Genomic DNA, 23,302 nt, shown 5'->3' on the forward strand with positions numbered 1-23,302 from the left:
TGTTATGCTTGCATGCACAGTGTGGCAGAATTATTGTGCAGCCACTGTGACATACCTAATTTTAGCCATTTTACGAATAAACCGGCAGTGAGTAATAAAGTTAATATTAATATATACATCGATCATATATAGGAAACGAGTCAAGAAAGCCAATAATCAATCAGATAATAATTACATTTATAATTATAATATTTCCATATGTTTTACAGTTCTTGAGTTAAGGCCAATTCTATACCAAATCGATAGTTTGGGGCGTTTCCCCCTCCCAAGAAAAGCATGCACGAGCTGGCCTCCCTGATATTAGGCCTTTTTGTACTTGTTGCCTATTTAAAACCATTTTCGTAAAATTTTGTTTTGAAATTTGCCTCTCCCCTCTCAGATGATCTCTAGCGGTGTTGTTATAGCCAGGGTAACGAAATTCTACCCTCACATTATTTACTATGTATCTTGTGAAGAGTGACTTAAGGTGGTATTACACCCCCTGATAAATTTTGTAACTAATTTTGCATTTTTCTCAAAAAATAACTACACACTGGTAACAAAAGTTATGTAGATTATAGGGGCAAGGAATCCAATTACTTCACCGATATCTCAGTGATTAAGACAAGTGATTCATTTATATGTTATTAAATGAGGTACATTCTAGCAGTACATCTTTTCTTATCATAATAACGTACCACTTGTATTGAGTCACTGAAATTCCAGTGCAGTAACTGGATTCCTTGCCCCTATAATATACATACTTTTGTTACCAGTATGTTATTATTTTTTGAGAAAAATGCAAAAATAAATAGTCACAAATCTGTCAAGGGATGTAGTACCACCTTAAGGGGGCACACAGTATCACTCAAAGTCGGAAATTTTAAACATTATTTTGTATTGTATCTTTAAAAGTAATGATGATAAGTACATAAAAGTATACATTTTTAGAAAGGAAATGACACAAGGAATCCAACTAGCACGGCAGATTTCTGCAAAAATGAGCAGTTTTTATAAAGCTCAAAATTTGAGATAATTTTAGGTATATTTTCAAAACGAAGTAAAAATTCAAAAATTTCTAGATTTGTGTCTTTAGAACACAGATATGCCATTTTTGTCAATTTTGATATTTAGGGCAAGTTGTTAATTTTGGCGCTTTTCTGAAATAGTGCTCATTTGTGCAGAAATCTGCCTTGCTAATTGTATTCCTTGCATCATTTCCTTTCTGAAAATGTATACTTTTATGTATATACTTATCATCATTACTTTTAAAGATACGATACAAAACAATGTCTAAAATTTTCCACTTTGAGTGATCCTGTGTGCCACTTTAAGGGGGCAATTTATACATGTACGTTCATGTACAATTGTACATGTACCTGTCATATAGTTATTGGTCGTAAGTTATATTTTATATTATATTTTTATATATTGCAATATGTATCTGAGCAGCTACCCAGAAGGTTTACTATGAATAAATAAACCAAAGTCATAAATGATGCCTTTATTTTGGTTCTTATTTGTTTGATTAACTTATTTAGGATTGTATAAGGCAAAATAAAGAATATTTTGACTGGTCAGTGCCCGGGGTCAGTGCCATTAGTGGGTAAATTTGGCAATTTACACACACTATATTTTACTCATCTACACTGGCAGCTACACATGGCAGCAATTGCACTTACCCACTTCTGGCACTGAACAGTCGAATTCAGAGCTGCCACGTAGATATCGTCCAATTTAAATTTTTGGTCCCATTTTTAAACAAAATTATTGGCAAAAATATGTTTAAGGGGGTACTACACCCATTGAATTTTTTTGCATTTTGTGAAGAAATGAGAAAAGAAATTGGACAAAGTGGTATGCAAAATGAAGGGGCAAATCTTCTCGTTCAATTGGTGGCATCAGCATGATCAGTATCAATGACGCGTACATGCTTCTAATGGTATAAGCCAAAAAGTGGATCATTGATGTTTTAAATTCACTTTTGGAAAGCTTACTATCAACGGATTTCGTTAAAATTTTGGATATGTGTTGCTAACACATTAGGGACATAATGTTGATATGTAAAATGGGAATAAGTGGTCCCTGATTTCTTTTATGACTTCATGAACTTGGTGCTCCACAACTATCAAAAAACGAACCGGTTAAAATGCTTCTATTTTCAATGTTGAGCTATATTTTGTATTTTGAACTTGCGACACTATGTCACTGAAACTTAATTAAGCCATAGGTAACAGGTTACCACAACCACACTACAGCAATGTTGAAAAAGATTGTATTTTTTGTCACCTATACCACCATATTAGGTAGTTTTCCGTAAGCTTCATTTATGTGATTTTGGTAACTATTTTATATTTATTTGCCCAATCCATCTCAACTAGGCAATCTAAATTGTACTCACCATTTACATCCCAAGGTATTTTAGTATATCCACCTCACACATTTCCATTATATATCCAGTAACAGACAAAATATCAAAATTGATGCCTCATTATGACATGTATGATATCACAGACTATCACATGTATTCAAAATTGATGCCTGAATTTGACCTGAACCAATTGACCTATAACCTGACCTTTGATGACCTTATAGCCTTTTTAAACTCTTTTCCTAACAACACATTATAGAAGATACATACATGGTGTAGTATTAAATTGTCTATGTGGAAGAGATTAGGCCTATTTAATTTATTCAGTGTTATAATCAGTGAGTACATTTCTATAGATAGTATAACAAAGGATTTAATGTATTCTATTCATGTATTCTACTTGGACATGTTCAATAGAATAAATTATGGTTTGTTATGAAACACACATCTCAGTTACCAGGATACAGTAAACAAAAAAAATATATAGGGCTAAAATGATTTTCTAAAATGGTTTAAAACCACTTTGTATGTAGAGATATTTTATAAGTTCAGGACATGAGATGATGAACATATTTATATACTTCATAAATTAGCAACAACAAAAAAGAAGATGGGTACTGATGAAAATCAGGGTATTATATCGCCTTAAAAGCATTTGTCGGAAGAATTGTCTGGTCAGTTAACATTGTGGTGTGGGATGAAGTGAAGGTGGGGAAAAACGACGCATTCCGCATTGTATTAACAAGCTCTGAAGCATACAATATTTTGGCCATGTGACGCAGGAAACCAGAAACATGTAGGCAAATCGAATTTGAAATAAAGACTTTGTAAGATGTATTTTTTTAAACCAATCGCCAATGAAAGAGAGATGGGCACTCCGATCACTGGTTATACAGGATCGTCTCCTTTACCTTTATCCTTACCACTCTACATTGCAGGTTCGAGCCAGTGGCATAGATTGCTTTTTGACATTGGGGGGATTGGGTTGGAAAATATGCTTTGAAGTATAGTGACTCCAGCACTTTTTGGCGACAGATTAAGTTAATTGAACAAATGCACGCGAACAGCGCGAAAATTTTTTTGCCATTTTGGAAATTTTTTCGATTTTAAGGGATCTAAAATGAGCGTTTATTGCGTTTCGACAGTATTTTTGTGGGACCTGAGAGCACCCCAGACCTATCGAATTGCATTCTGAATACGAAGCATGTCTTTCTGATATCAAATAATTTACATTTTTTGAAAATCACAATATAATACAAATTTTATGACAAATTATAAAAATTTGATATTTTTCAAATTTTTGATATAATACAGTCCTCGAAGTAAATTATATAAATCTAATGATATATTCTTAAAGTGTATGTAGCAGGGAGGAAAAGCCGACGGTCAATTGAAAATTTTGACCTTTCATATTGAAGATATGGATTTTTTTCTCAAAAAGACCTAATTTTTTTGGTGTTTTAGGAAAAAAAATCCATATCTTCAATACGAAAGGTCAAAATTTTCAATTGATCATCGGCTTTTCATCCCACCTAAATACACTTTAAGTATAAATCATCAGTTTACTTCGAGTACTGTTAAATATCAAAAATATCAATTTTTAATGATTTGCCATAAAATGTGTATTAAATTGCGAATTTCAAAAATCAAAATTATTTGATATCAGAATGACATTCTTCGTATTCAGAATGCAATTCGATATGTCTGATGTGCTCTAATGTTCCAAAATAAATACTGTCCAAACGTTCATACCCCAGCCCTTAAGGCTAAAATTGCCAAATATAAGGTTAAATTGATCAGAAACCCATATACAGGCCTCAACATTGGGGGGATAATTGTATGGAGCACCCCCGTGACAAAATATTGGGGGATTTATCCCCTCATCCCCCAGGATCTACGCCTATGGTTCGAGCTGTATCAAAATGATTGCTACCCAACAGTTTTCATTGATAATAGCTGAGTTTGACACATCACAATTCAACATAAAAACCAAATAATTTGTAGATTACTTGCCATAAAGTCATAAACTGCACCATTAGGTTTCACTACCTTAACAGAATTGATCATGTCTCACTTCCTTTTTCAACCAAATTGACGGTAATAACTATTATAGTGAGGGATCAACATTTAACCACAAATTGCCTCGGGCGAAACTCACTTCCGGGTAGTCATTTTTATGTATTTCATTGAGCCATTTGTGTTATTATACTGCCTCTAGCTATAATGACAGCTAGTGATCTGGTCAACTCATTGACAGATACCAACCTCAGGAGGGAATTCATTTTTGATCAATTCTCTTCAGGGAGTGAAACCTAATGTTCTGGACATTTCAAAAGTATTTAATGTTGCATTGGGAAAAACATCAAACTTGATGCGTACCAATCATTTCGACACAGTCCGTAAGTGCATTAACCTTTTAGAGGTATGGCGGACACAATAGGATGGCGCAGCACGAAATGTGTAAAGGCTTTTGAATTTGGCGGGTTTTACCCATATTGAATACTGCCCTCCTATTGTGTACGCCATGCTTCGAAAATGCGAATGGAGAACGTTGCAATTAAATGTTTCTAATGAATTATAACAGATGCCAAAATATTGTCAGACTCCCCCCAGTCCCCATGGTCCCAGTCGTTGCAATTCCAAACACCCGGGGGACACATCGGATCAATGGCTCCACTTTCTACTTGTTCAATGTAATATTGCATCATAGTCATAGCTACAGAGTACACTGTGGGTTGGTTGCACTCCCATATACCCATGGGACATGTTGTAGAAATGGCACCCTCCAATTCAAGTTTGGCGTACAAGTATATTAGACTTTGCATCAGATGTTCAAAATTGTTTCGGCTTGGTGGCTCATCGCAAATCCAAACACCGGGAGGGCAGGTATGTATTGGTGAAGTGGTGTGGGTAGTCAGACCTTCCAAGAGCAATGTCTGGAGATTCTTGTTAGGAGTAGAAGCAGAAGTTTCATCAGTACTGTGCTGGGGAATGCTGTCTATCTTCGTCTGGTCAGTTGTTGTCTTTTTCAGAAGTTGGAATACTCGTTCAGCGTCATCCAGGTTTCCATCTATGATATCACAAATGAGAGAAATAAAGTAATCAAAAATGAAATGTAAGGTAGCTTAAGGTACTTTGAGAACTGCCAAATGTATTATTTGCCCAAGTAAATGAGCATGATGAGTAACTATAGAATGGCATGCCATCGTGGTTATCTGGCATGCACATCAAATTTTAAATTTCATCTTGCAAGAATACCACATTACTAACTGATTTAAGTGTGCTATAATTGTCTTAATCCTTTCGCCCCTTGCCTAGTAATGGCTCTTTTCAGAGCCACTAAGCCTTTTACATTCGTGAACGGCTCTTTTCAGAGCCATCGGTAGGCAGGGGGCGGCCTACATGTCTCTTTCTCAGGTACTTGTCATGAAGAAGTCAGAGCTACTCCTGGTGAAAGCTTGACAGTTCTAAACTTGTGTTACGGCTAACCCACTAAACACTTCCTAATTGTTATGAAATCCTGTCGTTAAAGCCTATCAGAATGGGCGACTGCAGATCCGTCGGATAACGCTTTTTCAATGGGAAATGAACTTTGCTGCTTGGATGATGTCACGATGAGGTTATCATTTATTCCGTATTGAAAAGCGTGTTCCGACGGATCTGCACTCGACAGGCCTCCTATACATAATAATTATGACAACTCATCCTTACATTGCTCACCTGTTCTGGCTGGGACACTAGAAGCGAGTGCCCAAGTTGAGCACAGAATGAAGATAGCAAATTTAACTTTCATATTTCTGGTAAAAAAAGAGCAAAATCAGTGATTAATTGTCAGTAATGTTGTTTGTTTATACCTTATATGTTAGAAAAGTAATTATCAAGCTCGAATCACGTGGTTTTATTTAAAAAAACTCATATTGACCATAAAAACGAATTAATACAGCCGTTATTCAAAAATACCGGTCGCCGAAATTGTCCAGTGCAATGACGTCCCCGTAATGCAATGAAGGTTGACAACAATTGAGTACAACCATGACGTCATTGTGCTAGACAGTTTTCTTCGGCGGGAATGTTTGAATATCGCGTGTTGAGAGCCGGCTGTTTTTATTCGTTTTTATGGTCAATATGAGTTGGTTTTAAATAAAACCATATGATAAATATTTTTCTAACATAAGGCAAAATGTTGTGATTGTCGGAGACATCCTTTAAAAGAAAGTAACAAAATATTCTTGTGTTTTCTATTATTTTGTGAGGGGAAATCCCCAGAATAAAATCTGCTCATCTCAAAACAACAGAAAACATAAAGATTTTTTACTTTCTTTTGAAGTCGACTTATAAAAAACATAGAAATCAAGGTTACTTTCTTTAAAACCAAACAATAGAAAAAGAAAAGACCACGAAATTATCTTTCCTTTGTTTTATATTCATGGCGGTTAGAGTGAATACGAGAATACGACTTAAAAAATCTCCGGCCAATTTTGTTTTTAATTGGATTCAAATCAAAAAATCAAAACATGTTTTTACATGTGAAAATTTAAAAGAAAAACATTTGGTAAAATCATGGGGGGAAACCGGTTGAATTCTGCACCTTGAAGATGATTTTTTAGCAATAGATAAAACTGATGTATTAGAGGTATTTTAATTGTATCCAAAAGTTGTAGTAGCATTTGGAATGAAATAAAACAGTAAATTTAAGAAATAAATTAATTTACATTTATCTAAAAAGTTTTAAAAGTTTACTTCGAAGACTTTAAATATCAAAAATATCAATTTTTAATAGGTTTTCATAAAAGAGTGAAAAACTCACTCCCCAAAATATTGATTCACTTACAAGACCACTAAAAAAAGAGTGAAATGTGTTTTTACTTTAAAACCACTTTATAAAAGAGTGAATTTTAACTCTTTCAATGCGTTAAATGAAGGACAACTCTAAAAATGTGTTGCCCTTCATTTAACTTCTTGAACGAGTTGAAATTCACTCTTTTAGAGAGGTTTTCAGTCTTTTTTGAGTAGTTTTAAAGTTCAAAACACATTTCACTCTATTTTGAGTGGTTTTATAAGTTAATCACCTGTCGGTAAAGCATAGATATTAAAAAAATTAAACCCATCACATCAATTCAAAACAACACCCTTTTTTTGAAATACTTGCTACCAGCGACTTAAAATGTATGTACTATTTGTGACCGGGTATTTCGCATGCATTTGCCTTATACTAGCTCCCCCTTACATGTCCTTATTAAGGGTAGACAAGGTATTGACTATTGTTGGTCGAAAGAGTGAGCCAAAAAATTGATTTTCATTATCTAAATCAATATATTATTGAAAAATAACACTTGCAAAAGTTCATTTTACAAATCATATACTTTACTTACTTGATTTATTTTTGTTAATAAGTTATGTACGTCTTACAAAAGTGTTGTTGTTTCAACCCTCTTTACAACATAACCCGAGAACCACAGGATCTAAAAAAGTATATCTGTGATATTTGAATTCTTCTACATACTCGCTATGAATTGACCAATACAGTATTTGCCAAAGCTCTCTACTACTCGCAAGATGCTGTGAACTACCAAATCGCAACAGTTAAAAATAGTTGCTAACCTTAATTTCCTATTATCACTACACAGTCTGAGAATCGGTGTGCCGATTACTTTCTAAAAATTACTTACGATTTTGGAAGTATGTTATCGTTGGACATCACAGTAGTACAGGCCTCATTTGCTTCATGAGTGATGAATGCTACCACATATGCATGCCTCGTACCTGCTCTCAATGCAGATATGATACCAAAATGATGAATCATATTTTGAAAGAAGCGATTAAAATATGAATATATCCCTGGTTGAATAGATCGTAATAATTTGAATTATAATGAATGATTAAATGGATCTAAATAGCTCTAAATCGAAGTATTATATTACTTCAAGGTGTTTCAAAACGCAATAATCCGATTATAGGTCTATATTGCTTTTTGTGTTGCGGGTCGTATTGTGCTTGGTCGCCATGGCGAACCAGCACGCAATGCTTCATTTCATTATTCTTTTGTTTCTTTTATTTTTTATTATAAGTTCCTGAGTAAGTTATGAACAAAGCGGAAACTTGTGAAAGTATTGCAAAAAATGATATAAGTGGTCATAAATGACAAACAGAAATATCAAAATTGATGTGTGAAAAGTACAACAATTTTGTGTTGATTTTTTTAGAAGTGGTAGGTTAAGGGATCTAGAATGAGCGTTTATGGCGTTTCGACAGTATTTTTTGTGGGATATGAAAGCACCTCAGACGTATCGAATTGCTTTCTGAATACGAAGCATGTCTTTCTGATATCAAATAATTTTCATTTTTGAAATTCACGATATAATACAAATTTTATGACAAATTATTAAAATTTGATATTTTTCAAATTTTTGATATATAACAGTCCTCGAAATAAATTTTATAAATCTAATGATATATTCTTAAAGTGTATGTAGCTGGGAGGAAAAGCCGACGATCAATTGAAAATTTTGACCTTTTATATTGAAGATATGGTTTTTTTCCCAAAAAGACCTTTTTTTTTTTTGGTATTTTGGGGAAAAAATCCATATCTTTAATACGAAAGGTGAACATTTTCAATTGATCGTCGGCTTTTCATCCCACCTACATACACTTTAAGTATAAATCATCAGATTTATAAAGTTTACTTCAAGTACTGTTAAATATCAAAATATCAATTTTAATGATTTGCCATAAAATGTGTATTACATTGCAAATTTCAAAAAATCAAAATTATTTGATATCAGGACATCCTTCGTATTCAGAATGCAATTCGATATGTCTGATGTGCTCTAATGTCTCACAATAAACACTGTCCAAACGTTCATACCCCTTCCCTTAAAAGAATGGCTTTATTTAGCTGTTTAATCAACATACCTGGTGAACCTCTTCAGTCAAAGAATGGTGATGTTTCAAAAATGCAGAAAAGATTTGTATAAGGGGATATTCTTGTACAGTGATTCCAGTTCTATAGATCTAAGGCATAGATGAAACACTACGGCAAAAAACATTTAACTATCCTTCATAGGCATACTACCCAACCAAACAAGACAAGGTGTCAAATTTAGACCAGTGCTTGGGTTAAAGTAGACTATGCCATAGTCGATTTTTGATAATGAATAATGTTATTATTAATCATGACGAACGCAAAAGTTGAACTTAAAATTATACTGATATTTATAACATCAAAATATACGTTTACCCTCAGACCGAGAAAGCCAAAAAGGACAAGGACACAAAGATTTTTACCAATCATGGATGGCATTCCATCAAGTTACCTTTTATTGAGCGTTTGAATTTGTCTCAGAATTGACACCAATTACCTTTGATCTCAGCCGAAATAAAATTAACAAAATATATTCTCATAGAGAAAACGTCATTGGACACATATGGAACGCGACAGCCGCCATCGAATTCCCCTTACCCCAGTGACCCCGACTGGAGTAAAGTGTTACACTTTGTACTACTGAAATCAAGACCTATCCTAGGGTAGACCCACCCCCCCCCCCAGAATTAAATTCCCTAGTGTACAACTCTGAAACCGTTGATTAACATAACATATCATGGCTGAGACCCCCACAAGGTATATACTACTGGTGCATACAATTCAAGATCTCCGAGGGTGACTGTCCCTTGGGATTCCATCAACAGGTGTGCAATTGACCTGGAGGTTACAATGGATAAAAGGATTATTGATTTATTGTGACTTACTTGTCTACCTGTGCATGTGTATCATTATAATTTACGAAAAGAATATCTAAAAATACCAATCTTCAACAATTACTAATGTACTAAACTCGAGCAACAACCAAATTTTTGCACATATAACTCTTTTAACATGTATTGATTATTGACAGCTCTCCATTTTGATATATATATATATATATAATTTATAGAAGGGGGAACAATATTATATTGTGACCCTTATCTTTGACGATCTTGTGCATATTTGAAGATCTCTGAAAGCCTTTCTCTCGATTACCTATGGCATCTGTGATAAACACATTTGGAACTTACAGGCTGGTTGATTTAAATTAACATTCTGAAAATTTGTACCATTTTGCTTGTACTCCTGATCTATTGAGACTTTCTGCTTATCCTCTATATTGCAATAACGTAATTTATATAACATGTAACGATAATGTCCTCACTACTTTACTTGCAGCTATTTCTGTAAAGGATTCCCTCTTCGCATGTGCTGATTTAAGCCCTTAAATCACCTAAGGACAATTAGAAATAACTATGCTAATGCAACATAATTGACATTTACACTTCCTTTGTTTTTGTTTGTTATTGAGCTGTTAACTTCTCTCTATTACCTTTACTTAATGAAAGTGAATTATCACTCTTAAATATGTGTTCACTAATAATACTTTTCATTGCCCCCATACCCTTATTAGGAGTGGTGGGTGGGGAAATTTCTTCCCGATGTTTACTTGATGAAATGACATTCATAAATGACCAACAAACTCAATCACACACTACATGTAGATGTTTACAAAATCGATGTCACCTATTGATCCCCATGCCAACACCGCAACACACACAGCAGGGAGCTAGCATGACCTTACCCGGATCGACAAACACAATTGATTGAGATCGTCCATTTCTCGCCATGGGTAAATTTGTTTTCCTTTTCGCTTCGCCCGTAAAACATTATTATGAAAAAATTTATATAATTATATTAAGGGAAGGGGTATGAACGTTTGGACAGTATTTATTGTGGGACATTAGAGCACATCAGATATATCGGATTGCATTCTGAATACGAAGAATGTCCTTCTGATATCAAATAATTTTGATTTTTTGAAATTCGCAATGTAATACACATTTTATGGCAAATCATTAAAATTGATATTTTTGATATTTAACAGTACTTGAAGTAAACTTTATAAATCTGATGATTTATACTTAAAGTGTATGTAGGTGGGAAGAAAAGCCGACCATCAATTGAAAATTTTGACCCTTCCTATTGAAGATATGGATTTTTTTCCCAAAACACACACACAAAAAAGGTCTTTTGGGGAAAAAAATCCATATCTTCAATATAAAAGGTCAACATTTTCAATTGATCGTCGGCTTTTCCTCCCAGCTACATACACTTTAAGAATATATCATTAGATTTATCAAATTTATTTCGAGGACTGTTATATATCAAAATTTGAAAAATATCAAATTTTAATAATTTGTCATAAAATTTGTATTATATCGTGAATTTCAAAACTGAAAATTTTTGATATCAGAAAGACATGCTTCGTATTCAGAATGCAATTCGATACGTCTGAGGTGCTCTTATGTCCCACAAAAAATACTGTCGAAACGCCATAAACGCTCATTCTAGACCCCTTAAAGGGGCATTTCGTGATCCACAGCCTCATCCCCCACTTTGAGATTTTTATATCACTGGAAACCTCTGGCTACATAATGTTTATGTACAAAATATTCTTTGCAGATTAATTCGTTTTGTAAAGATATCGTGAAATTTGATTTTCGTTCTGGTGCACCAGAACGAAATTATAACGCATTGTCTATGGAGCAGTGTAATACACATAATCATGCATAACTCGCAAACGCAAAATCGGAATCAACTGATATTTTGGGAATATGCTTTTTTCGTGGATATCTACTGAAAAATGTCATAAAAAGAGGATGCTAGGATCACGAAACACTCCTTTAACTAGTTAAAAAAATTCTTGAAGTGTAGGCCTACAGTGAATCCAGCACCTTTTGCCGACAGAGTAACTTTATGGTACAAATGCGCGCGAAATGTTGCTATTTTGAAGCTAAACTGATGAATGTGATGCAAAAGTGGAATAAATGCGCGCGAAGCGGGCGAACATTTGCACTTTGGGGGCTAAAAAAAAGAAAGAAAGAAAGAAAGAAAGAAAGAAAGAAAGAAAGAAAGAAAGAAAGAAGGAAAGAAAGAAAGAAAGAAAGAAAGAAAGAAAGAAAGAAAGAAAGAAAGAAAGAAAGAAAGAAAGAAAGAAAGAAAGAAAGAAAGAAAGAAAGAAAGAAAGAAAGAGGAATGGAAAAATTTGGAAGCAATAAATTACGAACATTACCATAACGAAAAGAAGTGCGATCACCCTTAAATAGCGTGTAAATAGAAGATAACACTAATTTTGAGGACCTTATTATTAAGTTAGTCTGATATAATCGACACAAATGATAGACTTTGAACATGATTGTGATAAGTTTTTGCTACCGGTGTCTTTCATAACAAGTATAATTGAAGCTGAAGATCCTGTATAAGGAACGTATGACCTGGGCGTCGGATTTAGCTATATTTTGTGTATAATTAAACTATAATGGATTCGGTAGATAGGTAAGTAACATAAGAAACTGAAAATTATATATTTACTTCTATGGATTGATAGGATGAAATCCTTACCCAGAGCGTCCAGCGCACATAAACGTTGAAAAAAGCCCAGTACATCTGGCCGACTCGATTCGAACCGACGACCTTCGTATTACTAGCAGAGGCACACTGGAGAAGAGCGGAAGATTTTAATCTATAGGTATTAGGTTTGAATGGTGTTCGTCGCATTCCTAGTGGAATGCCATCAAGGCCGCAGGGCCGGCAAGCCCGAGGCCGGCGACTCCCATACGACGACTAAACACTCCAAGTGGGATCCCAATATAAGGGCCCCGCAGGGCAAGAAAGCAAAAGCAACCTTAATGTAACATTAACCAACAGTAACCTTAATGTAATTTGACACCGCAGAATATATATTCTACTTTTAATATGTCGACATCCATTTTACTAAGTTCAATTGGCGTGATAATTTATCTTGATATGTTAACATAATGCTGATAATAAATAGACATGGCAAAATCTTGCCATGTTGTGACTCATAAAGCTTGTTTAATTATCTACTCGTCTATCTACTATTGCCAAAAAAATCAATGCACATCCCTATCATTTCAATTTCAACTCTTGCACAGCTCTGCAAAGCAAATCAACATGGCAAGTTCAGAGCAATCCAAGGAAGTTGTCGTAGTAACGGGTGGTTCGGGATTTCTTGGGCAGCATATTGTGAAACAATTGCTTGAACAAGAGGACTTCCCTGTCGGCGAAATTCGAGTGTTTGACATCGTACCTCTTCAATGGCATGTTGGACTTGAAGGTAAGTAGTAAGCCAGTCGCTCGGGTCAGTCTTTACCATGTTTACCCCATGTAGGGTGATTCGGATAAGAATGGACCATCTATATTATAAAGTATGTTTAAATGAATAAACCACAATATATTGACATGAATTGTGGCAAAACTGTTCTTTTATTTGAAGTGTATGAACTGAAGAACTGAATGTTTAAGAACTTCCCCTCTCTGGTCCTCTATCACTTAGCGGCAACGATTCTTCCACCCGCGATCTCCCTCGAGAAGATTGGGAAGAATCGTATGACCTCGCAGTTTCACATAATCCCATGCATCCTTTTTTGGGGGGCTAACATGTTCTTGTTTGTGGCAAGTAGGGGAGAGTAGACTTTCTCTTCCATCATTGACCACACATTTTCATCTAGATTGAGGTCAGGGCTATTTCCCTGGCCAAAAATCCTTGTCCCAGTATGAGGGAAATACCCTTTAAATCAAAGATGCAACCGGAAGTTATTTGTTCACACTACATAAAATAGTCTGAAAATGAAAAAATATTGCTCCAATTTCACGGAGAAACTTTCTACATGGAAGCTGACATGTTGTCTTGAAAGTTCATAGACACTCAGATCTTTAGTGCTAAAGATAACTGCCTAGCAGCATAACTGATCCTCTACCTACCCAGCAAACACAAAAACGTTTTAAAAACGTTTTCCAATAAGTTATATTTTGGCTTTTGGTTTAGGTAAAAACGTTTTAATAACATTAAAATGTCGGGTTATATAAAGGTCATGAAAACGTTTTTAAAACGTTATTGAAAATATTTTGGGCAAACATTTTTCGCAAAATATTTTTTCAACTAAAATAACATTCTGTTTAGAATGTTTTGTATAAAGTTTTCAAGAATGTTTTTGGAATGTTATTAAAACGTTTTTATACCCTTTATATAACCCGACATTTAAACGTTTTCTGTAAAATATTTTTGTTGGCTGAGCAGTAGATTATCAAAAAATGTTTTTTAAGTTTATGAAAACGTTTTATACTCTTAATATACCCTTTATATAACCCGGCATTTAAACGTTTTCTGACAACCTTTTATAACCTTTTGCGAATGATGTCGAAAACGGCATGTGTTTGCTGGGTAGTCCATACTTATCTGAATCGCCCTATAGACAAATCCAATTTCACGCATTTCTATACCTCAATGGCTGCCAAAGTTGGGTCCGTCGGCTCAATCTCACTTAAAATGTGAAATAATGCGGCATGGAGGGTATTTTAAACTGCATTCTATCACCCGTGTTACACGTAGACAAAAGAATGATGACAGTTTACAACACAAAATAATCTAACATCGATTTTTAAGCGGCTTTTTGGTGTTGCGGGGACCCAAAGATGGCCGACCAAATCCTGACCATGACTTGGCTCGTTGGATTCGTCTATAGACAAATCAGTCAATAGGAAGAGTGTAAAAGCTTGATACGACCCGTATTTTCAGTCTGAGGATGTAGGGACATTGCAAATGTTTATATTGACCGTGTATACGGAAAGGTAGTGATATTTGTACTTTTAATTAGCATTTGGTAAATTTTTACTAGTTATTGACAATATGGTTATCTTTTGAAAAGGCCTTGTACTCCTCTCAAAATTGGAGGTACTATATGCATAATACTAACTGACTGCCTGTCCTGTCTGAAGTACATGTACCACTACTATACACCAGGCACAAAAAGAAACTCGTCAGTTATATTCATCCTTGCTGTTCAATAACTTGATAATTTTGGATTATTCTGAAATATACATTTTGTTAATTGGACTTTGCTTTCTCATTTGACACCCTGTTCGTGAAAAACGAACAAAAATTGACCAAGATATGCGCCTCCAAAGCCTCAAACCCCAAAATCAAAAGTTGCATTTTCAACGATTTTCAATGGGAACGCATCGTTGTATTACACACAAGCACCACGGGCCAATCAATAAAGCACACAGTGTAACAGGCGCAATTGAATCGTTAAAATTGCAACTTTTCATTTTGAGGTTTGAGAGTTTGGAGGCACATATCTTGGTCAATTCTTGCTCAATGTTCACGAACAGGGTGTCGAATGAGAAAGAAAAGTCCAATTAACAAAATGTATATTTCAGAATAATCCAAAATTATCAAGTTATTGAACAGCAAGGATGAATATAACTGACGAGTATCTTTTTGTGCCTGGTGTATATCAGAGTGTCACATCTCAATTTGTTCAGGTTTATGTTGCCATTGTTTGTTTGTTCATTGTATTTTTGTATTTAAAATCTTTGTCAAATCTAATTGATCCCCAGTGCCAGACAATCCTGGAATCACCACCGAACTTTACCGAGGTGACTTGTGTTGCTTTAGCGATGTCCAGACAGCGTTGAAGGATGCAACAGTAGTAATTCACAATGCATCCATTGTTGATGTGACGTCGCTACCAGACTATGATAAAATATATCGAATCAATGTGCTAGGTAAGTCGGTTGTGCATTGATACAGGAAACTTACCTTTCTGGCTGATCTATATACCGGAAGCAAATTTGTACACATTGCATTCTGAATACGAAGACTGTCCTTCTGATATCAAATAATTTAAAATTGATATTAAACTTTATAAATCTGATGATTTATACTTGAAGTGTATGTAGGTGGGATGAAGAGCCGACGATCAATTGAAAATTTTGACCTTTCGTATTGAAGATATGGATTTTTTCCCAAAACACCAAAAAAATTAGGTCTTTTGGGGAAAAAGATCCATATTTTCAATATGAAAGGTCAAAATTTTCAATTGATCGTCGGCTTTTCCTCCCAGCTACATACACTTTAAAATATATCATTAGATTTATCAAATTACTTCGAGGACTGTTATATATCAAAATGTGAAAAATATCAAATTTTAATAATTTGTATTATATCGAAATATTTCAAAAAATGAAAATTATTTGATATCAGAAAGACATTCTGCGTATTAAGAATGCAATTCGATATGTCTGATGTGCTCTCATGTCCCACAAAAAATACTGTCGAAACGCTCAAAACGCTCATTCCAGATCCCTTAACAGATGCGGTATTAAATTGGATCTAGCAAAATGCTGCATACGACCGTGTCAATCAAATGGTCATATCATGAGCAGGTTTAGACGGGTTACATAAGTGAGAACTTTCTTTTTGTTTTGTGTTTACCTTGTATAATTAACAATGCCTATGTGTAGGTATGTAAATGTTGACTACATCCCGTGGAATACATGTATGTCGAATCAATTTATCATTAGCTCTTCTTGAAAGATACACCAACTTCGGGAAATGGCAAAATCCCTAATAAGCAAACAGTTGCTTTACCTTGAAGTATTTACATCATCTTCAAATTCTACCTTTATTCTCTTGGCAGGTACTAAAAACGTAATTAAAGCATGTATTGACAACAACATCAAAATTCTTGTGTATACCAGCTCAGCCTCGGTCGTCAATAAACTTGGTTACTATGGTTCCTGCAAACTAGAAGCAGAACGAATGATTCTACAAGCAAACAAGAAAGAACTCAACAACGGCTGCCAACTGAGTACGTGTGCTTTGCGACTGCCGGCATTGTATGGCGAAGGTGGGACCGACACGTTAGGGCAATTGAAAAGAAACGTATTCGGGAATATATTTATCCGTTCCGGGAACGAAGACACGAGCTTTCCATCTGCTTATGCTGGTAATATGGCGCGGTCATTTATCTGTGCAATTCGACAACTACGGGAAACTGCAGACGCAGATTTGGCGCGAAATTCAAGTGCCAGACAGGCAACAGGCAAGATCTCTTTAAATTTGGCGCGTAAAACTCCAGATCTAGTTAGAGGTATGTCAGAGGAAACTTGTGCACCAGATTCAGACAAAACCCCAGCCGGTCGTGCGATCGGGGTTACAGACAACACTCCAGTAACGTCTATGTGCGAGTCTTTAATACCATTCATGCACATGCTAAAGGTCAGACCGTCATATTTCATCATACCTTTTTCCATTCTCTACGCGTTGGCCTTCCTATGTGATTGGATATCGTTTTCCTGCAACCATTGTATGTTTTGAGATTACCTTTATCAAAGGTTGGGGTAGATCACATGCATCGCCTTCCTGTTTTCGATCCAAATGAAGCCAAACTGTACTTGAAATACGAACCAATCTACACGTTCAAAGATAGTTTGAAAAGAACGTTTACTTATTTAGAACACCACCTAAAAGTATAAGCAACATAGAACTTTGTCAAAAGGCTGATGCTACTTCGAAAATCATAGAACTCGAAATAAAAGGCTTCACTCGTTATTATGTTTTAGAAGCTTGTACATTTTGTAATCGATTCTAGATGATAATCCAATGGCTCGTTTCAAGTCTTTGATTTACAAATTGCAACTCGCAGACAATGAAAAATCCCACCTTTTCGTAATGTTTTGTTCCGCTGCCTGAATTCTTCTGCCAATTTTGCGCTGTTTATGGCGTAAGTACGGAAATGGAGTACTGATTGGCTAATTGAATCACGTCATCATCACATCGACACCTCAAGCCGCGTAGCATCACGTGACTAGTTGTTTTTACACGCTAATCAGAAGGAGCAGACGGACACCGCTGAAGGAATTTGCTATTTACTATAGTATAGTAAATCTGAATAGGGGCAACACAAGGATTGATCAGTTCTTACGAAAGCTGTCACACACATTATTGATTACAATAGAAAAACTAAATTAAGGCATTTGAACCGGACTGTATAGGTACACTTCTCGGTTCAAATCCAAATGACTAGGCCTATATAGTTAATATCTTTTCATATTTTGATATATAATATCCCAAGCTGTATCAATATCTTTAACTTGTTGTTATCAGTGATTTGTAGAACAATATTATATTCAATGACACTGATGACTCAGAATTGGTTAGTGCCAATGGCTATTCTATGTAGACTTGACCTAGTGGCAAGTCTCGTGGTGATATTTTATGCAAAGGATGATATTTCATTTTTGAATAAAGTACAAATCTTCATGACATAGTGGCTCGATAAAAATAGGCCCTACGGATTGGGGGAACTCAGCTCCAAATATCAGCAGTAATATCTTAATAATCCAAGAACCGATTTTAATGAAATTTGCACCATTTTAAAGAAGACACGTCATGGTTTTTGAATCTCCAAGAAAGGAAAATTTTGAATTTACTGCCGATAATTTAAATTAATTATATCCCAATCCACAGGGTCTATTTTTATTGGTACATCCTGTGTATAGACGAATCCATTTTCACGCATTCTTACACCTCAATGGCAGCCATTACTGGGTCCCCCTTAGGTCTATTCCACCTAAAATGTGAATTGATGTGGCCTTGGCGGGGATATTAAACTGCATTCCATCACCCGTGTTAAACGTAGACAAAAGAATTATGAAAGTTTAGAACACAATACAATTCAACATCGATTTTTAAGCGGATTTAATCCACCCAATTGTGCAGTAACAACACCAGTTTGGTACAGACGGGACCCAGTTATGGCTGACTCACCCTGACTGAATTCTAACAATCACTTGGCTTGTTTGATTCGTCTATAGCATTTACTCTAGCTCACAGAGTGACGGATTTACAATGTTTTATGAAATAAACGTGAGATAGTATGACGAAGTTGTCCTATTTAATTAACATCATGGTTGATCGATCGATGGACCAGTTAGACAATCTCCATAATTTCATTTTAATGACAATATCTATTAACTGATATATAGATTTTGGCAATAATCCTAAATCCTGACCTAAAACTGACTTGATACAGTGGCTCCGGGAAGGCCGGCCCCAAATAAGTTTCAAGGGGTATGCAGGCCATGTACCATAGGGTCCCCAATAATTTCAGTGGTCAAAAAATAAAAAGCCGCCCAACCCAAGCTCTCACCCCTCTGAAAATAAAATGGTGCGTCCCTTTATGTGTAAACATGGCACACCGACATCGCCTGGCTAATAATTACTTGGTACAGCAGAGATACTAAAATAAATACCCGGGATCGATACACACACGTGAATGTGCTATGCACGATTTTGATATTCAGACGAAAATCTTTGGATACCGGGGCAGAAAATGATGAATATCTCCCGTAAATGATTTCGTCTAAAGAAGCCAGATGTGGTTCCTTGCACTTGAATATACGTGTTGAACAAATATGATAGTCGTTAGCTTGCGTCTTGCGTCAAACATGATGCAGTCATGTCTACAGTAGAATTCATCTCGACCATTGCAGGACTTAACCCCATTAAAAGCTATTAAACCAAGATAACACTCATTGAAACAGCTCAACTGATTAAATCGGATCTTCTCTGGCTGTGCACATGTGACTGTTTTCATGTGCGATATCGCAATAAAGTTTGAGTATTATAGCTTCAGTTGGGTAACCGATTATAAAGGAAACGAAAGGAAACAATGGTATGTGTACTTTTGTTCACGAAATGAGACAATGGCGTGCTTTTTGTAAACCAGCATTCTTGAAAATGAGCAACATAATGATTGTTGACTTAACACGGTTTGGAAATAATTTCTTCATATTTTTGGTGTTATCTGTCGTTTACATATCCTTCCTAAAACACAAAAGTGCGACCCTCTCCAAACATCTAAATTAGCTAAAAATTTAGGACATGTTACAAAACTTTATTTTCTAGAACCTATTTAGAATAATTTAAATGTAGCTTTTACCGTTTTTTGTGGCATCCTTCAGAAGTGAGCGGTCCGATACCAATATTTTCGGTCAAATCTCCATTCAATTAACACGGGGAGTTGGCTAGCTATGCCTTGCCCTCACTCATATTTTACAAAAGTGCGACCATTTCTGAACATCTAACCTAGCTGTAATTTTAGGTCATGTTAGAGAAATATATTTGCTAGAAGTTTTGGAGAATAAATAAAATATTGGCTGGTTATTTTTCACACAGTGATGTTAACTAGGCAAGTGTCCATTCTCCCAACATACATCATTTGTACAGGTCACGCGTCAATGGTGAGAGCACTGTGTATTGTGTATAGGAAAACGGACAGTAACTGCAGTATGAACTATTAAACAGTTCGGAACAAAATGGCCATGCGTGGCGGTGGATTCACCCTACCATGGCGATTTCTGCCATGAAGATATCAGGGCGATGACACTGTGCATGGTGAAGAGGCGTAACCTTTCTGATACCAATTAACCAAGATGACGTTTAAAGTCCGAAGTCAATGTTAGCTCTACTTAGTTGAGAATAATTATGTTTTTAAGTTCTATATTTGCTTTAGATAACCTATAGTAATATCACTTATAATTATTGATATTTACGAATACTAGTGGTGAAAGGTACCGAAATTGGTTTGCGATTGTGCATAGGATTGAAAGACAATCCCATGATATAACCTTCTGATATTCTCTTATCGTAAGAATTGAAATCCTTCTGTCCTAACAGTTCAACTACAATTAGTAATATCTCTATAATGTCGGCATCAGATGGAACCGATTCTCATCCCGGATTTTCCTCTCCATGGAAAATTGAAACTCATAAATTAGTGGCTCCAAAACATTTCGACGTCGAGCCTGTTGATATGCACAAAGAAATTGTGGTAGTAACCGGTGGTTCGGGATTCTTAGGACAGCATATTGTTAAACATATGCTGGAACAAAATGAATTCCCCATTCGTGAAGTACGTGTGTTTGATATGCAACCATTCGAATGGTGTAGTGGAATTGGAGGTAAGCATTTTAATTTTAAAATAATGTAATCTTGTTAAAATCGTTCGAATAGTCACCACATTTACACTGTACATTGAAAGCATGACCTTTGGGTGCAACTTTTTTGTGTAGAGGGCCGGAGGATTCACTTTTTCATTGTAGAGTATTGAATGACTGAGGTAATTTTAACCAATGATTTTCTCTTTGTGATCCATCAAAAAACAAAATCTTTTATATAAATTTTTAATTTCGCCGAATAATACATCACAAAACGCTCAAAAACCCTTCCGTGCTTTGTTTTAGTCAAACCCGTTTTCATACTATGAACCAGCCAACCAGTGTTCATGAAATTGTAGATACATGTTTCAAACACTGTGGCCATATTTTGTTGAAATATCTTCTGCTGATTCCAAATGATGATGTTGATATGGATTCATTTCCGGTCAATTTGCACAAAACATTACGACGCAGAGATTTCCCGTCTTATGCAATGTCATCATATGTATCTACATTTATATTTGTTTGATGCTCCTAATGGCCATGTCACGCATTTTTTCACGCAGTGTCATTTTCTTTGTGTTTCAGTTACTGACAGTCAGGTTACACTGCGTCAATTTCAAGGGGACATTTGCAATCAAGCTCATTTAGAAAAGGCGTTTGCAGGTGCTACTGTTGTTATCCACAATGCCTCAGTCATAGACAGTTCGTCAATTCCAGACAAAGAGAGACTGCACCGCATAAATGTACAAGGTAAGGATAATACATATTAATTTATATCAAAATGATTGGTACCCATCAACAGTGACGTTTATATAAAAAAACGGCTTCTTTCATACGCAACACTGGTTCTGTTGAATTGATCAGAATTATTATGAGACGTTTTCAACAATAATCTACCCCAGTACCTATAATCCCAGACACACACACCCTACACGTCACCCCGCCCCATACACAAATACATACACCCCACGCCCCATATCATTGACATGAAAGAAAAAATATAATCCGTGTAATTCACCTTTTTCTGTCGTTTCATATAATTTATAGGTACTGAAGCTGTGATTCAAACGTGTGTTCACACCAACGTAAAGTATCTGATATATACCAGCAGCATCACTGCCGGAGAAAGAATAGGAGCCTATGGAGTAAGTAAAAGGCTAGCAGAGGATCTCGTACTTCAAGCCAATGGCAGACAAGTCAAGAATGGTGAAAAACTACGCACTTGCGCACTTCGGCCTGTTTCCATTTATGGTGAAGGTGATCTAAACTTTATACCAGACAAGTTGATAAGAAACAATACTTTCTATCGAATAGGTGACGATGCACCAAGATTTCAGTGCGCATATGCAGGTAATGTTGCTTGGGCATTTGTAGCGGCTGTAAGTCGTATTCATGCGACGCACAACAAGCCTAGTGTAGGTATGACACGCGGCAAAGCGTTAGCCGGGCGTTATTTCTGTGTAGCAGACGATACACCAGTTATGTCTATCAGTGGCTTTCTGGCACAATTTGCGCAGCATGTTGGCGCGAAAATATCCTCATTCTATATACCCTTCTGGTTACTGTATATATCCGCTTATTTTTGCGAGTGGGTGTCTTATATCTTAAGCCCTTTTTACACTGTAAGACTACCGTTGTCAAGTATGGGGGTCTTTTCAATGTGTGGCATGCCGATAACGACATATGATATGGCAAAAGAATATTTGGGTTATAAGCCACTGTACACTTACGAAGAAATTTTACCAAGACTTCTGCGACTTCATCATGAAAAGTATAAATCAATGGATCAGGCGTCCGTCTAGAGATCGGAAGGTCGTGGGTTCGATTCCCATGCCGGCATATTCCCTTGCTTTTTTTCAAGTTGGGTTGCCGGTTGGGATTTGTATTTATTTGTTGTCATGTTTAATTGTAACACTTTGGGTTGGTAAACAGTTCATTCTTTCTTATTTAATATATTCTGTTTCCTCTCGTAGCGAGCAATCGTTCCCCATTGTGTTTATTTGTTCTTGTGCAGGATGCGTATCCCCATTACCTACTTTAAATATAAATCAATGATAAAGCAATAAATGTGACAATCTGCCACAAAACCAGGTACCTGCCTACACACCAAATTTTGA

General features: G+C 35.7%; 2 protein-coding genes and 1 long non-coding RNA gene across 3 annotated transcripts; 2 read left to right on the forward strand and 1 right to left on the reverse strand.

The window, feature by feature from the left end:
• Positions 1-5,359: 5,359 nt before the first annotated feature.
• On the reverse strand, positions 5,360-8,103 carry LOC140138172 (uncharacterized). The gene is made up of 3 exons (XR_011856955.1): positions 8,020-8,103; positions 6,071-6,147; positions 5,360-5,420 (listed from the first exon to the last, which is right to left on the reverse strand). It is a non-coding gene; the product is annotated as an uncharacterized lncRNA (long non-coding RNA).
• Positions 8,104-13,336: 5,233 nt separating this feature from the next.
• On the forward strand, positions 13,337-17,717 carry LOC140138346 (3 beta-hydroxysteroid dehydrogenase type 7-like). Its single transcript, XM_072160252.1, is given in 4 exon segments — positions 13,337-13,512; positions 15,798-15,965; positions 16,880-17,533; positions 17,536-17,717. Coding segments are annotated over 4 exon segments (1,167 nt in total). The 5' UTR covers positions 13,337-13,349.
• A 3,233-nt stretch (positions 17,718-20,950) lies between these two features.
• On the forward strand, positions 20,951-22,987 carry LOC140138347 (3 beta-hydroxysteroid dehydrogenase/Delta 5-->4-isomerase-like). The gene is made up of 3 exons (XM_072160253.1): positions 20,951-21,206; positions 21,771-21,935; positions 22,233-22,987. Exons 1-3 carry the CDS (start codon positions 20,951-20,953, stop codon positions 22,985-22,987), a joined length of 1,176 nt encoding a protein of 391 aa, XP_072016354.1.
• Positions 22,988-23,302: the final 315 nt, after the last annotated feature.

The sequence above is a fragment of the Amphiura filiformis genome, chromosome 17 (genome assembly GCF_039555335.1).
Source record: "Amphiura filiformis chromosome 17, Afil_fr2py, whole genome shotgun sequence".
In the NCBI taxonomy this organism is placed as follows: Eukaryota; Metazoa; Echinodermata; class Ophiuroidea; order Amphilepidida; family Amphiuridae; genus Amphiura; species Amphiura filiformis.